The following is a 20103-nucleotide window of genomic DNA, read 5'->3' as shown; positions in this document are numbered from 1 at the left end:
TTTTGTTTTATAGTTTTATTGTGCTTCTGCCTGAAAATGGTAAAAAAAATAAAACCCATGCCAGTGGCATTGAGCATCAAAATTCTTCCATGTAATTAGAAGATATTCTGAAGGTAACATGGTGGCCATGGTGGTGTAGTGGTTAGAATGCAATGTTGCTGCCAGCAGTTTGATCCTCACTAGCTCAAGGTTGACTCAGCCTTCCATCTTTCCGAAGTTGGGAAATGAGGACCCAGATTGTTGGGGAAAATCTGTAAACCACTTAGAGAGGGCTGTAAAGCCCTATGAAGCAGTATATAAGTCTAAGTGCTATTGCTATTGCCATTTAGGTGGCTGGCCTCTGCAAACATTTTTGGTTTTGTTTTTGTCACATGCAGAAAGCCAATGATTTGTAATGGTGTGCACAGTTAATTAAAACTGAAAATATGCTAGAAATTCATGCAAATTCAGAAGCCACAACCTAAAAAGAAAAAAAAATAGGTTAAGAGAAAAGAGAATCAATTCCTTCATTTTCCAAACATTTATAGAATGTGCACATTGAAATAAATTGTGCCGAATTGCATAATTTATACATTCTGCAGAATTCAACGCACTAATGTACAAAGAATAGGTAGTATAAAGAAGGTTATATAGATATTTTTGGATACCCATAAACTAGTTTACCACTGACTAGCAGAACTGTGCATCCTCACAAGTCCTTGTTGAGGTATAAATATATAAAGACATAAAGACATTCATTAAAAGAAATATATCAAACACCAAACATAATTAAATGGGCTTTCAAGTTATTTAACTTCACAGCAATGCCAAAGATTACAACTTTGTCTAAATGTTTTCATACTATCAAGGTTCTATGTTAAATCAAAGGAGTGATTTTATTTAAGGTAATATTGCACCTTAAGAAAGTGATGTGATCTACCTTGACTCCTCCAGTCCCCCCAGAGAAATCCATCACTTTGCTTTACTGAAAATGGTTGCAGAAGGGACTTCCAATCACACATTTGAATTTGAGGCAGAATTCCAGTGGCTCTTAAAGAAAACGTTTAAGGTTTTGTACATCAATTATCAGCACTTACCAATTGCTTTGTCAATTTGCTGAAGCCACAAGAGGTTCCCTGAACAGAATTCCGGAGTTAAATAGACAACTCTATACTGGCCCCTGTGTAAAGCAAAGGAAAACAGAATTACTTTCTGACAAAAGTAAACTAACATTCATATTACATACAGTTGAAGTGTTGCTTAAGATTTAGTTGTGGCAGAATTCTCTCCAATAAGTCTCACTGAGTTCAGTGTGATTCATTTCAACAACGTAATAATATTTATTGAGAAAAGTGTTTTTTCAGTACTATAAATACAGGGATGGAATAAAGCTTACGCTTTGATTTCCTCTCTGACATTTTTTGACTGTGCTGATCCAAGGAGGCAAGCTGGAACTCCTGACATTCTGCAGGGGAAAAAAAATCAAAATAAAGATTAATTCATGAACACTGCATCAGTTTTAAGTATAACTTTTCCTAAAAAAATAAAAGCTAGATTTTGTATTACATGTAAAGTACAACAATTCTTTCCTCTGTCCATGCCTTCGAAATCATCTTGCACAGCTCTGGAAATGTTATATTTCAGAGTAGAAGAAAATAAGTTTAAAACTCTCTATGAAACTTTCAAAAATTACACCAGAAGAAGAATTTGGAAGTGGAATGAGTGACATGCACATCCAAATTACAAAGAATATATAACACATAAGTTATAGCTTTGGTAGTACAGTGGTCTAAAGCACCCTGTTATTAAGAACAGCTGCCTGCAATTACTGCAGGTTCGAATCTCGCCAAGGCTCAAGGTTGACTCAGCCTTCCATCCTTTCTAAGGTAGGTAAATTGAGGACCCAGTTGTGGGGGCAATAAGCTGACTTTGTATAAAAGAATGAAGGCTATTGCTTAGCGCATTGTAAGCCGCCCTGAGTCTCCGGAGAAGGACGGCATATAAATCAATTTTTTTTAAAAAAGTTTTTTTATATATAATAAAAGTGTGTTTTTAGAAATGAAAAGCTACTTCCTAAATTACCCTTGCTTCAAATCTACCACCAAAACTGCTTTGTGATTTTTTTTTTCTTTTCTTTTGGCAACCTAGCCAAAAATTTGAAAATTTTGATTTCCCAAAAAAAAGAAAGGACGTATAACAGAGAAAAACCTATGTGTAGTTTATAATTTACTGTAACCAAATACTATTTCCCACAATATAATCTTATGTTTTTAAAGAAACCAGTATGTACAAAGTACCATGTAAACTAATATATTCCAGTGCGTTTTTAATTATTAGAAGAGGCAGAAATATGCAATAGTACTTTCAAGGTTTCTTTATATTCTTTGGTCAACTTCCTGCTTAAGACAAAATAGCAATCTGAGCATCAAAGCAAGAAATGATTAAATACTTAAATAATCATTTGGCTCAATACTTTGTCTGAAATATACTCGCAGAAAACAAGCTAAGATAAAACCATCCTTAGGAATAAGAAGGACTGACATGAAGCAAATTGACCAATTTGGCTTCTGTTATATAGGCTATTATGTGAGCACCTAAACAAAATCTCAACATTTCACATTTTGTAATAAGGAAGAATGTGTGTGTGTGTCAGAGTTAAAATGTTGGGTTCTTTGTGTTTTCTAAACTTGGTTTTCTTATTGCAGATATTTCATTATCAGTCTAGATAACATCATCAGAGCTAAGGCATGAAGTGAGTTTAGGGGCTGTTGATAATACTAAATATATTACCAGCTTCATGTTATGTGAGTATTGTTTTGTACCAATTGCTACTATAATTGAGTCTATCTACTCTACTGCTAGCCATCCTCCTTTTCACTTTCCTTCTATTCTTTTCCAGCATTTTGGGCTTCATAAGAGATTAGGGTTTTTGCATAATATGCTTTGAGAGACTAGGGTTTTTGCGTACAGTACTTTGAGCCTGGTCATTTGTGCCTCAAGTGAGAACTATGATCGTTTGTTTGTTTGTGCTCTCCAACATATTCTCTCCAACACCAAGAGTCAATAGTCTGTATGCTGCTGCTTCTAGTACTTACTTGATCTAAAATGTGTATAGTATTGGTGATGTTACCTAGCCTGGTAATGACATGTCTGCAGAAGAAAACCAAGTTCACAGTACACCAAAAATTCCAAATGTGCCTAAATGGCTCTGAAAAGTCCCCTCCTCCTGGCATATATATACATATGTTACAAAATAAAGGAAAAATAAAAATGCTTCATTGAGAGCATTGCTTAATTCAAAATGATGGTCACGTTTATTCTGCAATAATGTTTTTCTTTTCATAAAAATGTTACTACAGGAAGTCCTCAAATTACAATGACAATTGGACCCAAATTTCTGTTGCTAAACAATATGGTCATAAAGCATGATCCCACTGCTTAGCAACAGCAGTCCCTGCACTCCCAACTGCTGTTGTTAAGAAAGGTCTCTATGTCCTTAAGTGAGCCCCTCCTTGCAACCAAAATCAGTGAGGAAGTTGCATGTCTCAGGTGCTTTGCAGGCAGGCTATGGATTGCAAGTTGCTGTGGAGGCACAGACAGAGCATAGCAAGACTTGAGGGTGGCATAGGCAGACACAAGCACACCACTTGGGGCATCCAAAACTGCTCATACCACCACATTCTGCATCAGCTGCAATTCCCAGATACTCTTCAAGGGTAGCCCCATGTAGAGTACATTGCAATAGTCAATACAGGAGAAAAGCAGGGCTTGAGTGATAAAAAAAGGGCCTCTTGATCCAGAAAAGCGCATAAAACTATTACTGCCCACAGATAATGAAACGTGTTCTAATTACCAAACCTAATTCTATGCATTAAGCAATTACTTAAAATAATTCATAATCTGTCCAAAGCAACATCAATATATTTGATTCTACATAAATTTCCCTTTTGTAGCTTGGCAAAGAATCATATTATTTGCAGACCTTGTGGGCCAAGTCTGAATAGCATATAATTCCCTTGGTCTATAACTCAAGATCAAAACAAGCAGATAAAGAATCGAATTTTAAATTTAAAATCATATATTATGAAATCAGGAATCAACAATCAAAATACAAAAACCTAATTCATTGGAACAGACATAATAAGTAACTATTTGAAAACAGGAAACAGGGCCATTTAACTATCTGGAAAAGGATAATATTCCAGAAGACTGAGGTAGTAATAATCTCTAATCAAGGAGGCACAAAGAAAGCCTACCTTATATCTTATCAGAAGAAGGCAGTCCCACATATATCTTTGTCCATGATGAATTTAAAATTGACAACCTGGACTTTAAAATGCACCTGGAAGTCAACTAATAGTAGTAGCCAGTGCTTCTCTCAAAGTAGAACTGCCACATGAGATACATCCATAACTACTTGAGTTGCTGCATTCTGGGCCAGACGTACTTCCAAATGCTTATATTCAGGGATTGGAATGGCTTTAACTAAATAGAGCAAACATGGAGCATTTCATTTATATTTGAATCCCACTTATCTACTTTAGAAAGTATTACTATACTTACTTGAGTTGTAGTACTTGGTCCTCCATCAAAGAAATAAGAGGGGAAATTACTATACCGGTACCTCCAGTGCACACAGGTGGAAACTGAAAGCATAGGCTCTTTCCATATCCTTAAAAGAAGAATACATTTTAAACATAAAACCAAAGAACATATCAGTTTTTCCTATACACAGCTTCCAAAGTTGCTATAAATGTGTGCGTGAGAGATTTGAGTTACTGGACTACAGGTAGTCCTCGACTTACAACAGTTTGTTTAGTGACCACTTGAAGTTACAACAGCACTGAAAAATGTGACTTATGACTATTTTTCCCACTTATGATCTTTGCAACGTTCCCATGGTCATGTGATCAAAATTTGGGTGGTGGCAACCGGATCATACTTATGATAGTTGCAGTGTCCCAGGGTCATGTGATCAGCTTTTGCGACTTTCTGACAAGCAAAGTTAATGGGGAAGTGAAATTCACTTAACAACTGTATTACTAACTTAACAACTGCAGTGATTCACTTAACAACTGCAGCAAGAAAAATAATAAAATGGGACAAAACTCACTTAACAAATTTCTCACTTAGTAACATAAATTTTGGGCTCAATTATGGTTGTAAGTCAAGGACTACCTGTACTAAAACCCTTTGCAAATGCTGAAAAAATGCAAGTTGCCTTTCAGATTTAAACTTTGCAGAAAAGAAAACCAAACAAGGTCAAGATTGGTATCCAACTTAATAATCAACCCATGAAAATGAGTAATGTAATTTGGAAAGACAGCATGTGTTATTCAAGCCAACATGCAGTCATGCATGTATACAACATAAACAATTATCCTCCCTTCTGAAGGGAATTTAACAGTGAGAAACAATAACAATAAGAATGCCTTGAATGGTACAACCTGTTCTTAGTACAAAAGTTGAATAATACTAATCCAAATATTCCCAAATATTCCCAGGTAAATAAAGAATTCTTAGGATATATGGGGTAGTATTTTTTAATTTTTTAAAATATTTTTTTGATTTTTTATGTATATTTGTTGGTTTTAACAGTCGCTTGGTCGATTATTGTTGTGAGCCGCCCTGAGTCCTACACTACACTAACTCCTTGGTTAGGCAGATATAGCAGGCATAAGAAATCTCCATCCTGCCATGTTGGCCCTCTAGCCCTTAAGATCTCACTTGAGACAAAAACCCAAATCTTCCAATATCACAACAGTATCACTTGCCAAACTACCTAGAACTTATCTTGGCTGTTCCATGCTTTGTCTGCAGTCAGAAGCCTGGAACATTTACGTGATAACACTTCAAATACCCACAAATTCTCTAACAAAGTAGAGTGTCTAGGGCAGTTAAAGATGTTCTATCCAGAGTAAAGAAAGAACTGGGAGAAGAAAGAAGTTCACAGAACTTTGTACCTTGGCAAGATCCTCTCATGCCCCAAAAGTACATTTCTTCCTATTAAAGTTTGTACAATGTTTATTTCTTATTGCAATTTCTTGTTTTTAGAAAGGCTAACTGAGTACTTTTATTTATTATTTATTTATTTTATTAAATTTATATGCCGCCCTTCTCCTGTAGGACGCAGGGCGGCGCACAGAATAAAAACATGTAACAATAAGAAATCCTAAAAACAGCCAATATAAAACCCCAAACAGAATAAAATCTTTTAGTGTGTATAAAGGGAGAGCGGTGAAGATCAGCCAATATTTCTTCAATATTAATCTACCACCAATCACAATTTATTACTTTGACTGTCTTTTATTTTTATTTTTTACTATTATTATTGATTTAATGCTTTTATTTGCTTGTCTTTGACCATAATAAAGATTGATTTTTTTCTGGCAATGAAAGGAACTTTATCTTATGCTTATGTTCCAAACCATTTTATTGTACCTAGCAGCATACACAATGAAAATATTCCTGCAGTTCCTTTTCTATGGGGAAAAACACCTGATACAACTACATCTGGTAACATTATCAGCAAATCACGTTTTATGAAGTTTTTAAGAAACATTTAAATAATATTCCAAGAGAAATCTATATAACTCACCAGTTGCCATAACAACTAGATTATCTTTTCTTTCTTGCAAAACTGAGGAGATCACTTTCCACTGGACCCTTGAAATTAAGAAAAAAAAAACTATAATAAAAATGTTCTATTTCAGCTGTAACACCTGACAAAAGCTGAATCACATAACAGGAGATTGCAAATAGAGATGCTTCTTTTAGCGATCTATTGTTGATTTTCTTTTCCACATACAGGTAATCCTCACTTACTGGCCTTTCGTTCAGTGACTGTTCAGTTACAATGGTGTTAAAAAAATAACACCATTGACTGTACCTCAGTCATGTAATCACCATTGCAGTCAGTATGTGTTGTTGTATGCCTGACCTGTTTTTTTCTCTCTCTTTCCCCTTGTAGAACAGAGAGATTGGAGAGAAAAGGATTGCAAGAAAGTAAGTGGTTTTCTCTTCTACACATCAAGAACAAAGCAATCAGGCCAGCATCATGTTACACAAAGACCTTACAGAACTCTCTTGAAATCTAAAAGAAGTCTGTGAAAGCTTTTGAAATCTCCACATAGTGGAGAGATTGGAAAAAAGTTTTAAAACAGTACTTTTGTAGAGCGCCTGTGGCTCCCAGCCCCGAGCTGCAGTGTGATCACATTGCTTCAATGGGTACAAGATAATAAGCAGGCACTTGAGCATTCCAAAGGGCTGGAAGTGGTCAGGAAGCAAACAAAGATCAAAAGTGTGAAACTGAATACTCTTGTCTGTTTCCAGCAGGAAAGCACTGTCGGGACATGTGCTAAGTGATTTCCCACTTAGTGACTGCTTTGCTTAGCAGTTCCAATTAAGTGAGGACTACTGTATATATTCTAAATATGAATATATTTTCTTTTATGCCATGCAATTTATACATCTGCTGAAGACTCAACATCTTTGAGGCAAAATCCCCATATATTTTATTTAGAAGAAAGACATGTTTATTATTTTCTCTTTAAAATGAGAAGTGCATCTTAAATAAACTGAGAATAAACTAAGAAAGGAGGCAGATACAATTTTCTAGTTTTTCTTTATGAAAGAGATTATCTTAAATTCACAGTTTTCTTCTTTTTGGAACAGTCTTTTAGCCTATTTTTTTAAAAAAAAAAACAATACAACTTACAGTTTAAAACTTGAGTGACCAAAATACTTCTTGAGACAAGCAATTTGTTTACTGCTGGGTTTAGGTAAGTTGGAATCTTTGGAGAAAACAACAAAAATATTGAGATAGAAAAAATACACACACAAAAAAAAAGATAGCTATAAAAAACAATTCATGTAATTGATTTTTTAAGATTTAAATTTTAAAAACTTAACTGCTAATTTTTTAAATGTTATGTGTACTAAAATACTAGCAAAGTGTAGCTTCCTATCACAGGGATATTATTTAAGAATACTAGATACTTATAATGCAAGAATATAAAATTTAAAATTTTTAAATTCTTTCCTCAGAAAGTCAACATACATGCTTAATTTTCCCACTGAGAACATGAAATTTTAAACTGGTTTAACTTGAATGCATCAAGCCCATAACTTGCTTAAAAAATTATGAGCAAGCTCAGATCTGAAGAAGCTTCTTGGATGAGAAGAATAGAATAGAATAGAATTCTTTATTGGCCAAGTGTGATTGGACACACAAGGAATTTGTCTTGGTGCATATGCTCTCAGTGTACATAAAAGAAAAGATACATTCGTCAAGAATCATAAGGTATGACACTTAATGATAGTCATAGGGTACAAATAAGCAATCAAATCATATTAGGAAACAGTCAATATAAATCATAAGGATACCAGCAACAAGGTTACAGTCATACAGTCATAAGTGGGAGGAGATGGGTGATAGGAACGATGAGAAATTTAATAGTAGTGCAGACTTAGTAAATAGTTTGACAGTGTTGAGGGAATTATTTGTTTAGCAGAGTGATGGCGTTCGGGAAAAAACGAAAAAAGCGAAAGGTCTTCAAAGAAAAAACAGAAAGTCCAGTTGTCTCTTGAAAAAAAGCACCTTTGCGACATACTTGAGAGGATCTTTAAAGATATACTTATTCATCTGTACCCATATATGTGAACATAAAAGTACACTCTAATGTGCTGATATGGAAATTTGGATCACAATTTAATATTTACCCCAACTTTCCTCTTCCTCCTCAATGCCCTCTTCTCCTTCATCCTCGGCAACATGGTCACTTTGCTTCTCTAAACTCCCCTGGTTAGAATTCAACTTGCTCTTCTCTGTGTCTTCTAAAGATTGGAGCTGAGAAAATAAGTTAACATACTTTGCATCTTCTAATCTAAAAGAATCAGGGCTAGACAAAAGTTCTTTTTATTTTTAATACAAAGAGATCTTAACTACATTAGCCATTCAAGATAAGGTTACTTTATGAATATAATTTGTGAAGATCTAATAGCTCCCATAGGTTTTCCATATTACTGTTAAAAGCATGGAAGAGTGAGCGGCAAAGCTACACATTAATCCCTCTTGATTGAAAGGCATATGTCAGGCATTTATTAAAAACAGTATTAATACCTATTTTTATTAAATCTCATGAACAGTGTTAGCTTATTATAACTAGTCCAGTTTTTATTTCTAACATGCAAGTCTGCTCCCCAGCTTTTTTCCTCTCGGGCCTTCTCTGCTGTGGCCCCTGCCTTATGGAACATTCTATCTTCCGAAGCGAGGTCAGCTCCATCCCTTCAATAAACAAACCCCTTAACACCTGATTAGGATGCTTTCATTGTTGTTAATATCAATTCTCTCCTGTGCTGATGGCTTATATTTTTTAATAATGACTTTTATATTTTAATAATGATTGTTTATACATATTTACATATGGCATGGGACCAGGTTACCTGAGAAATGGGATTGGCCCACCCCTCTCATGCTAGCAGATGGGGCATGCCGCAGACTGCATCAGACAAGGAATTCAAGAGCCTTTTCTGCTGTGGTTCCCACCCTCTGGAACACTTTTGGCCTTCTGGAAGGGCTTGAAAACCTGGTTCTGCTAATTGGCCTGATGGGGGCAGGTCATGCCAGAGGTAGTTAATGGACTAAGATAATTCTCCACCTCCATCCTGTGAGCATTTTCCCTCCCTTTCCAACTTTGATTATTTTTAATCTATGTTAATATTAATATTTATTATTTTAATTTTCTTGTGTTTACTTGGTTGTAAGGTGCCTATAAGAGATAGATGCCATGTAACTTTAATACAAAATAAATAAAATTCATTTTTTTATTTCATTGTTGTATGCCACCCAGAGTCATTTTTGTGAGCTTGCTGACTATACAAATTTGATAAATAAATAAATAAATAAATAAATAGCAAGAAGGAAGGAAGGAAGGAAGGAAGGAAGGAAGGAAGGAAGGAAGGAAGGAAGGAAGTTACCTTAAGCATTCCCATTTCAAGTTCATAATCACTTTCCATGGTGGCACCATGATCATCTTCTATAGGTTGTAAATTCTAAACAGAACAGTTCAAATTGTTTTTTTTCTTTCGTTTTAATTCCAATGCTCTGTTCCTTAGCTTTTCAGTGGAAAAAAACTAACAAGTAATCTGAGTTTACCTTCTAACCTATATAAACTATTAACATTTCTATGCATAATAAAAATGTATAAAATGTATAAAACTACATTAATATTTGTGGGCCAAGAAAGTTTCTGCTTTGCAGATGAGCAATTTAAAAAACATAGGATTACAAAGCCCATCTACCACAACATTCTTAGGATAAGAGAAACAACTTGTTTCTTCATTGTTGGAACAAACTGACTTTCTCTAGACTTTATATCAATGTCATTTGGCAATCCTAACATACAATATTTTCTTAGCTGTTATATCACAGCCAAAATCTGGAAAAAGACCAGATGGCTGATCAATTAAACATCACATCTTTTCTCAAAAGGCAATAACCTATATTTACCTCAGGCATACCAGCTGCTTCAAGTCGCATTTCTTCCTCAGCCTGACGTTCCATCATTTGAAGTTCATATTCAGTTATGTCTAGTGACATTGAGAATTCGTTTTCTGTAGATTTTTTAAAGATTGTGTCTGAAGCATCCACTGTATGATCTTTCTTACCAAGTTCTTCTTCATTTTTTATATGGGGGTTTTGAACACCAGCTGTTTTGTCGTCAATATTACGATCTGACTTACAAATGATCTTGGAAGTCAATTTAGATACTCCATCGGCAGCCTCTTCCAGCTCCATTTGGCAATTAGATTTAATAAGTAAAATGTCCCTTAGAGCTTTAATATTTTTTGAAATATCAGCCAATATTTCTGTTGCACTATGGAAAAAATATGAAATAGGTTTTTTTATCTACACCCCAACTTTCTACTTATACAAATACTCAAGATGGCTTACAACACTCAAAAGAATACAAGTTAAAAATTAAAATTAATGGAATTAAAGCTCAAATAATGATAATTTGATGAACAAGGTATGTATTTATAATAACTTCTTTTTGTCTTTTCTAAACCACTGTCCAATTGACTTCATTGGATGACCTCTAGTTCATCCATCCTTTTAAAAGGAAAAAAAACTTTCCCGTCCACTTTCTCCATTCAATACATGATACTATACTGTACATTCATATCCATTAGGTTGTCTTTTCTAAGCAGAGGCTCAAAGCTCTTCACATTTTCTGATCACATTTATTTTGCTCTTTTATTTTTCCAATTCGATTATGTTCTTTTTCAACCCAGAATTGAACTCTGTATTTTAGATATAGACATACACACAGATTTGTATAAGAATATTATAACATTGGAGTTTTCATCTCAACACATTTCCTAATTATTCCTAACGCAAAATTGTCTTTTTCACAGCTACCATAATCCAAGTTGTTATTTCCACTGAACCCAAGATCCCGCTTTTGGGTAGTTTCAGATGGTTCAGTTCTCACCAGTGTATATGTGAAATTGGGGCAGGAGTTGTCTTAATATGCATCTTCATTCTTACTTAAACTGAACACCAATTATTTGTTTGTTCATTCACCCAGTTTAAAACAATAATTTAAATTTTTTATCCCAGAAGATTTGGTGAAAATCTTTATATTTATTTATTTTACTTATTTATTTTATTAAACTTGTATGCCGCCCTCTCTCCCAAAGGACTCAGGGCGGCTCACAACAATAGAAAAAACACATAAAATTCAGTATTCAAATATAAAAACCAATAAAATCTCCTTTAAAAAACCCCTTCAGTCCAATTCGACCAGGCCAAATAACCATGTTTTGAGGTCATGGTGGAAAGAGCGAAGGTCAGGGGCCATCCGGAACCCCAGGGGGAGTTGATTCCACAGAGTAGGCGTGCCCACAGAGAAGGCCCGCTCCCTGGGAGTCGCCAGCCGACACTGTCTGGCTGACGGGACCCCAAGGAGGCCCTCCCTGTGAGAGCGCACCGGGCGATGGGGAGCTGTTGCTGGCTGCAGATGGTCCGCCAGGTACCCTGGGCCTAAGCTATGTAGGGCTTTATAGGTAATTACCAGCACCTTGAATCTCATCCGGAGGGCAACCGGTAGCCAATGCAGGTCCCGCAGGAGAGGTGTAACATGAGAATGTCGGGACACTCCCATCACTCCCCATGCAGCCGCATTCTGCACCAGCTGAAGCCTCCGGGTGGTCTTCAAGGGCAGCCCCATGTAGAGAGCATTGCAGTAGTCGATCCAGGAGGTGATGAGCGCATGAGTGACTGTGCGCAGGTCATCACGGTCCAGGTAGGGGCGCAACTGGCGCACCAGACGAATCTGAGCAAATGCCCCCCTGGTCACGGTCATAACATGGTCGTCCAGAGTTAACTGTGAATCCAGGAGGACGCCTAGATTGCACGCTCTTTCTACAGAGGGCAACACCTCACCCCCTATAGCCAACGATGGAATATTCTCCTGGAACCGCGATGCCGGTATCCACAGCCACTCTGTCTTGGCAGGGTTGAGCTGAAGCCTGTTCCTCCCCAACCAGAGCCACACCGCTTCCAGGCACCGGGACATCACGTCGAGGGCATCACTGGGCTGATTCGGGGTGGATATAAAAAGTTGGGTATCATCAGCATACTGATGATACCCCACCCCGAAACCCCGGATGATCTCCCCCAGTGGCTTCATATAGATGTTGAACAGAAGGGGAGGACCGACCCCTGAGGGACCCCACACGAGGGGCCTCGGGGCCAACCTCTGTCCCCCCCCAACACCGCTTGCGAACGCCCAGAGAGGTAGGAGGAGAACCACCGTAAAACACTCCCACTCCCAACCCCTCAAGGCGCCGCAGCAGGATACCATGGTTGATGGTATCAAAAGCCGCCGAGAGATCTAATAGGACCAGGACAGAGGAATAACCCTTGTCCCGAGCCCTCCAGAGATCATCCACCAGCTGGATCCAGGCTAGGCTTCTTGAGGAGGGGTCTCACCCCCGCCTCCTTCAAGGCGGCCGGGAAATTCACCTCACCCAAAGAGGCAGTTATCACTGCCTGGATCCAGCCACGTGTGACCTCCTGAGCCGAATAAATGAGCCAGGAGGGACACGGGTCCAGCACACATGTGATGGTACTCAGCTTCCCCATGATCCTGTCCACTTCCTCGGGAATAACAGGATCAAACTCATCCCAAATCAGGTCTGTAACCATCTCCACCTCAGTCACTTTGGTTCAAGAGAATGGACTTGCTCACTGAAAGTCAAGAGTTCATACTATTACTTCACTCACCTCAATCTTAGTCTTTAAAGCAAGAGATCACATTAACTCCTATTTTTGTTTACTTTGTTTGCTGGTCTCTGTTGTAACCCCAAATCAGAAAGCAAGCAAATGGACCAAATCTTCACAAACTGACTACTTCCCTCAAATAAATACCACTGTTCCCATTCACTCGAGTTTCAACTAATTGTAAAAGAGTACAAACTGCAGGACTAGGAGTTTAAGAGAATTGGGTGGCTGGAAGTACAATAGAATATAGTATGAAACAAGGCTTATACATTTATTTATTATTTCTATAGCCGCCCATATCACTGGGTAACTTTAGGTGGCTTACAATTCTAAAACAATACTGTAAAATATTTCAAACCAATAAAACAGTACAAATTAGATATACAGCAGACAAAGTAATTATTCAATTTAACAGTAAAACTAAGAGGTGGGGGCCCTTAACATATTCAGAGCCCCAGCCTCAAGTAAAGTTCCTGTCCAAGCAAAGGAGTCACTACAAACATGGAAACTCTGTACACTATTCTTTCAGTTATACCCACTGAAATAATAGTTCTTTTACTGCAAGAATCTACTGAATTAAATATTCATATTGATTTAAACCAATAGATTAAAATAAACAGTATCTTACCTTTGAATATGTATAGATTGGTGAAAAGTAGCAGGAACACAATGAGCCAAATCTAGCACCTCCTTGGACAAAGATGTCAATTCATTTTTAATTTCATTCGGCAGCAACTTTCCATCTGTTTAAAAAAGGCAGAAATTTTATTAACTACTATGTCATCTGGGTTTTAAATATTGAAAAGGCACTTATAATTAAGGAATTAAATCAGTCCACTTGTCTTTAAATTTTGATCTGACTCCCTAAATTCAAGTTAATTAATGGATTGCTAAATGGGATTATACAACCTTTGGATTTTTAGGGAGGGATTTCAATCATGTTTTCTGCAGATGTTAATTACCTTTGAACTCTATTCACCAACATCTGCTCTGTTTATTCATTAGTACAGTCATAATGAGAGCCAGTTTGATATAGTGGTTAAGGCATCAGGCTAGAAACCAGGAGACTGAGTTCTAGGCCCACCACAGGCAGGAAGCCAGTTGGCTGACCTTTGGCTAGTCACTTTCTCTCAAGTCTAAGAAGGAAGCAATGGCAAATCACATCTACAAAATCTTGCCAAGAAAACTGCAGGGACTTGTCCAGGCAGTCTTTGAGAATTGGATACGATTGAATGGAAGACAAAAATAAAATAGTCATAATAACCTCTGTGATGGATTACTGCATTACTCAGAAAACCCAGTTAGCCAGGATCATATAAAACAAGATGCAAAACACCATGTTATCCACTGAACTCCAAATTTAAAAATGTATGTGGTCCCAAAGTCACAAGAGGATCACGTCTTGAAAGATTTATGCATTCTCATATGCCTGTAACATTTTTGCCATACTTTAATTTTCAAAAAGTTTATTTTTGTCATCTGAATCAATTCATGATAGGATGAAGGGTTATGGTTGTGGACAGTAATCTATCCTATCTAGAGCTGAGAAAGAATGACTGATCCAATATTAACTAGCCAATTTCTAATGCTTAAGAGAGGGAAAGAATCTGAATTTCTCCACTCCTAGTTCAGCACAATAATGTGCTGAATAACCTACATAATGTGGCCTTCAATAGTGTGTGCATATAAAAAACTGATTTGTGTATGTGTACATGCGTGTATGCCTCCACCCCCATAGTACTGTGAAATTGTGCCTCCTGTATGAAAAAGTTGCTGTTCTCTGATTTAGCTCACCTGTTTTTAAACAAATATGCATCTGCTTATCATTACTCAAATTTATTAGGTTTTGGTAAATAAGGAAGCCCACCTATAAAAACAAGAAAAGAAAAAGAATAGTTTTTAATGTAGAGGCAATAAGAACACCCTCCTTTCAACTTAAAAAAATTAAGGCAATCTTTTCTAATCTCAGATGTGCTGTGACCTGAGTTCCCAAATTCCCAACAAAAATGGCTGAAATCTGGGAGCTATGGTCCCAACATTTAGGCAGTGTACCAAACTGGGGAATCTGAGGTCATCAATCCTGATTATTTAGAAGGAAGACAACACATCCTCAAAGTTATAAACACAGGAAAAAAAACATGTACCTATACACAGCAGAGAATCAGCATAAAATGGCACAAACATGGGCTTTCTAGGAAAGGCGTGACAAACTAGCAAAAAGCAGAGCCAACGACTACTGCAAAGACCAAGGAACCGGTGAAGAGACTGGTACCTTGGAACCTCTCTGGTTAAGAAGAGGATGGGAGATCTACCTACATGTGCTCGGGACAGCTGCTTCTCATGGGTTTAAGAAGGTGACACCAGACGATGACAAGACTACCCATCTTGCCAGCAACCATGGCAAAGACTTTTAAAGGACAAACCTCACTTTCTAAACAGTTCTGGAAATTGCTCATTAACTACTAAACTATTAGTGCAACAATTTTGACTTTGGAGCAACAATTTTGACAACACGAGGCGAGTCTGCCTTCAGTCCTGAATGAAAGAAAATTTTAATCATAAAAATTTAAAGAATTTGAAGTAAAGAACAAGAAACTAAATAAGTTTTTAAACTTAGAAAGCTATGGCATTTTGTCTAATAGAACAGTGACATTTTGTCTAATGGAAATTAAATTAGCCATTGCCTATATATATCACATTCTACCTTCGTTCATGTGTTATAATTAAACCCCATTTGATCCAAAATAAGCAAGCCTGGACCTTAAACCATTTGCTTAAAACCCCAGGTTTTTCTTGTTCTGGTAACTATACATTACTGGTTCAAACAGATTCTGCAATTATTTGCCTAGTAAATATGGAAAACTAAGCAGATTATACATATAATCAAAGGCCTTTTTCCATATCTTAGTTTATATTGCTTAACGCATTGTAAGCCGCCCTGAGTCTCCGGAGAAGGGCGGCATATAAATCAAATTTAAAAAAATAATAATAATAACATTGAGATGTAATAAAGTAAGTAGGCCAAAGCAAGGTTTTCAAATTTAATGTAACCTAGAAAAATACAAGCTGCTTTGTACATACATATGCATCTGTAGCTGCATACAGCTTTTGCTCCTCAGTTAATGGAAAGCATTCCCAGTTACCACAGCGGACCAATTTGTCTTTCACAAGCTGTTTGTGGAATAGGTGTTTGACAAGGCCATTTAAACTCCATATCTCCTTACATTTTAGCTAAAAATGAGATTGCAACAGTAAAGCATAAATTACTTCTGAAATATAGTAATACTGACCCATTTCTAATAAAACTGACAAAATAAGATAATTTTATTGGTAAATGTAAGTCTATATTCAGAGCACACAATAAGTCTTTAAGCCATTTTTATTCTGCTAAATGGTTACAGTAACAGCTTCCATATTAAGGTTGGCACCAAGAAATCCATTAGTAGTACTAAACAAAGGTCCACCGATATGTGACATACCTCTAAATTCGGTAACATACAGTATAAATGTAACTTTCAAAAAACAATCATGTTGAGAACCTAAATCTAGGCACATCTTTTTTGAGATTTAATTTGGTGGAACATACAAGACACTTGCTACAAATTCAAATTATCTTACCATTCAAAATTCATAAAACATATTATAGAAATAAAAAATAAGGAATGCAATATTCAGTTTGAAAATTAATCAATGTTGTGTGCCGGAGTAAATCCAGGGAATCTTACCATGGGATATTTAGTTCCCTATTCACTTATATTAGTACCATTTTGCAATGTATTTTTCTGATTAACAAGCATTTGCTGTCTTGTGTAACTGACTAGCTATTTTGCATTGTCCTCATACTCAAGTTTCTAGAATCCAGACATTCAAGTTTCTGGATTCTGTAATCTCCCAGGATTTGAAATTGAACCTAACATTAGAACCATCATGAAAAAAGCACAATAAAGAATGTCCAGGACAGGTTACAGACTTCAATGGATAGTTAGGACTGCAGAGAAAAAACAACTCAATCAGCCTTGCCTTCCATTGAGGACCTGTATACTGCATCAGTCAGAAAGAGGGCTGAGAAAATATCTACCAACCCCTCACATTCTGGACATAAAACTATTTCAACTCCTCCCCTCGGACGCTTGCTTGTTTGTTTGTTTGTTTGTTTGTTTGTTTGTTTTTTATTTATTTATTTATTTATTTATTTATTTATTTATTTATTTATTTTTAAATTTGTATACCGCCCTTCTCCCTGAGGACTCAGGGCGGTGAACAGCCAAGTAAAAACATAAACTACAAACATTAAAATACAATTTAAAAGATATATATAAATTTGGCCCCATGATTAAAAACAATAACAATTAAAAACATTTTAAAGTGTTAGGCCAGCCCGCCTTGCTGGAAAAAGAAGGTTTTAAGGACACGGCGGAAGGCACCGAGGTCTTGGATTCTCCTTATCTCTGGGGGCAGGTGATTCCAGAGGGTAGGTGCCCCCACAGAGAAGGCCCTTCCCCCTGGGGGTCACCAGCCTACATTGTTTGGCTGATGGCACACCGAGGAGGCCCTCTCTGTGGGAGCGCACAGGTTGATGGGAGGCCGTCGGTAGCAGCAGGCGATCTCGAAGATAACTAGGTCCTATGCCATGGAGCGCTTTAAAGGTGATAACCAACACCTTGAAGCGCACCCGGAAGACCACTGGGAGCCAGTGCAGCTCACGCAGGAGTGGTGTTGTATGGGAGCGCCATGCGGCTCCCGTGACTACCCGCGCGGCCGTATTCTGGACCAGTTGGAGCCTCCGGGTACTCTTCAAGGGGAGCCCCATGTAGAGAGCGTTGCAGTAGTCCAGGCGAGAGGTGACGAGGGCATGAGTGACTGTGCACAGGGAATCCCGATCAAGAAAGGGCCGTAACTGGAGAATCAGGCGAACCTGACAGAAGGTCCCCCTGGCTACAGCCGTCAGATGTTCCTCCAAGGACAGCTGCGTATCCAGGAGGACTCCCAGATTGCGCGCCCTCTCCGCGGGGGCCAAAGACTCGCCCCCAATAGTCAGTGATGGAGTCAACTGACTATATCAGGATGCCGGGAACCACAGCCACTCAGTCTTAGAAGGGTTGAGCTGGAGCCTGTTCCTCCCCATCCAGATCCTCACAGCCTCCAGGCACTGGGACATCACTTCAAGGGCATCGTTGGGGTGGCCTGGGGTGGAGATGTACAGCTGGGTGTCATCAGCGTACTGATGGTACTTCACCCCAAAGCCACGGATGATCTCGCCCAGCGGCTTCACATAAATGTTGAACAGAAGGGGCGAGAGGACCGACCCCTGAGGCACTCCACATATAAGAGGCCTCGGCGTCGACCTATAGGACCTATACTATAGGGCAGTGATAGCTAACCTTTTTGCCATCGCGTGCCAGGAGAGGGGGGGTGGGGGAGGGTCGCGCGCGCACATGCCCACGCGCATCTGTGCGCAACCCCCTCCCCCCCTGGCACATGATGGCCTGGTAAGCCCGTTTTTCTTTCTTACCTGGTTCCAGATCCTCTCTGTGTATCTGGGAACGGCGAAAACAGCCTTTCCCACTCCCTTGGAGGCCCTACGGAGGCTGAAAGGGCCCATTTCCCAACTCCCGGTGGGACAGGAAGTGACATTTTTTGCTGTCCCCAGCCTCCAGAACCTCTCTAGGAGTCACTAGGAGCCTCTCTAGGAGTTTGTAGGAGCCTCTCTAGGAGTCTCTGGAGGCTGGGGACAAGAAAAAACGTCACTTCCTGTCCCACCGGGAGTGGGGAAATGGGCCCTTTCAGCCTCCGTAGGGCCTCCAAAGGAGTGGGAAAGGCTGCTTTCGCCGTTCCCAGATACACAGAGAGGATCTGGAGCCAGGTAAGAAAGAAAAACGGGCCTTCCCCACCCCGCCCCCAGGCCCTCCAGAGGCAGGAAACAGCCTGTGCCCACCTACTTCTGGTGGGCCCAGAAGGCCCGAAAATCAGTTGGCCGGCGCACGCATGCGCCCCAGAGCTGAGCTGGCGTGCCCACTAATATGGCTCCGCGTGCCACCTGTTGCACGCGCCATAGGTTCGCCATCACGGCTATAGGGCATTGCATGCCAAACAACTAGACACAGACACAGCTTTTTCTCCTTTGCCACCATTCTGCTGAACACCTAATTCCCACAGCACTGTCTATGGATATACATCCATATAGTAGGGTTGTATTACAATTATTCTACTCATCTTTACTGCTACCTTCTCCTATAGGTAACTTATGACTATATTACTTTGTTATTTGTATGTACACTGACAGCTTATGCACTGGAGAGAAATTCCTTATGTGTACAATCACACTTGGTCAATTATTCTATTTCTGTTATTTTTATTTCTATTCTTCTAATTACCTTTTCATTAGCAAGGTCACCCAAATCCACAAGATTCTCCAGTTTGATTTCAAAATCTCGCATCAGCTTCCATTTATCCCCTTCAATACCAACTCCAGCTTTTCTAACAGTGTTATTTTCAAGCAACCTTTTCAGTCCCACAGGAAAACCTGAAGGGGATAAAATATGAGCACAAAATTTATTTATATACTGAATCTGGGCCTACTCCATATAATAAAAGGCTGCTTAGCAATTTAGAATCAAAATGGGAGAATCTTACAGCTTCTAGGGTAATTTTATATCGATCCTATTACTCAAGACTTTATAGCCCTAACCCACTCTTTCTCTCTGGAATCAGCTTTCTCTTCTGCTTTATTTAAGAATACATGTGATGCTTGTAAACAACTACTCATTCAGTATTTATTCATGTGCTAATAAGTGGTAGTTAGGTCTGGGCCTGAAGAGTTCTGGCCCTCACAATTT

At 38.4% G+C, this 20103-nt stretch overlaps 1 protein-coding gene across 4 annotated transcripts in view; it reads right to left on the bottom strand.

Moving 5' to 3' along the window:
- WRN (WRN RecQ like helicase) overlaps positions 1-20103 on the bottom strand; it is a 73401-nt gene that overhangs the window by 39578 nt on the left and 13720 nt on the right. For 2 of the 4 annotated variants that reach the window (XM_034410843.2, XM_034410841.2), the window contains exons 5-16: positions 19642-19790; positions 16349-16498; positions 15062-15134; positions 13896-14010; positions 10490-10856; positions 9958-10032; positions 8701-8827; positions 7697-7772; positions 6578-6645; positions 4543-4651; positions 1376-1444; positions 1077-1159 (exon numbers count right to left, since the gene is read on the bottom strand). In XM_034410843.2, the coding sequence (XP_034266734.2) occupies positions 1077-1159; positions 1376-1444; positions 4543-4651; positions 6578-6645; positions 7697-7772; positions 8701-8827; positions 9958-10032; positions 10490-10856; positions 13896-14010; positions 15062-15134; positions 16349-16498; positions 19642-19790 (1461 nt within the window). The remainder of the gene's footprint in view (positions 1-1076; positions 1160-1375; positions 1445-4542; positions 4652-6577; positions 6646-7696; positions 7773-8700; positions 8828-9957; positions 10033-10489; positions 10857-13895; positions 14011-15061; positions 15135-16348; positions 16499-19641; positions 19791-20103) is intronic. The other 2 variants (XM_087888296.1, XM_034410844.2) reach the window with 1 other exon arrangement.

This window comes from Pantherophis guttatus, chromosome 2 (genome assembly GCF_059756535.1).
Source record: "Pantherophis guttatus breed Tessera chromosome 2, ASM5975653v1, whole genome shotgun sequence".
In the NCBI taxonomy this organism is placed as follows: Eukaryota; Metazoa; Chordata; class Lepidosauria; order Squamata; family Colubridae; genus Pantherophis; species Pantherophis guttatus.
The sequence above is the reverse complement of the archived record's forward strand: the minus strand, read 5'-3'. Positions and strand labels throughout refer to the sequence as shown.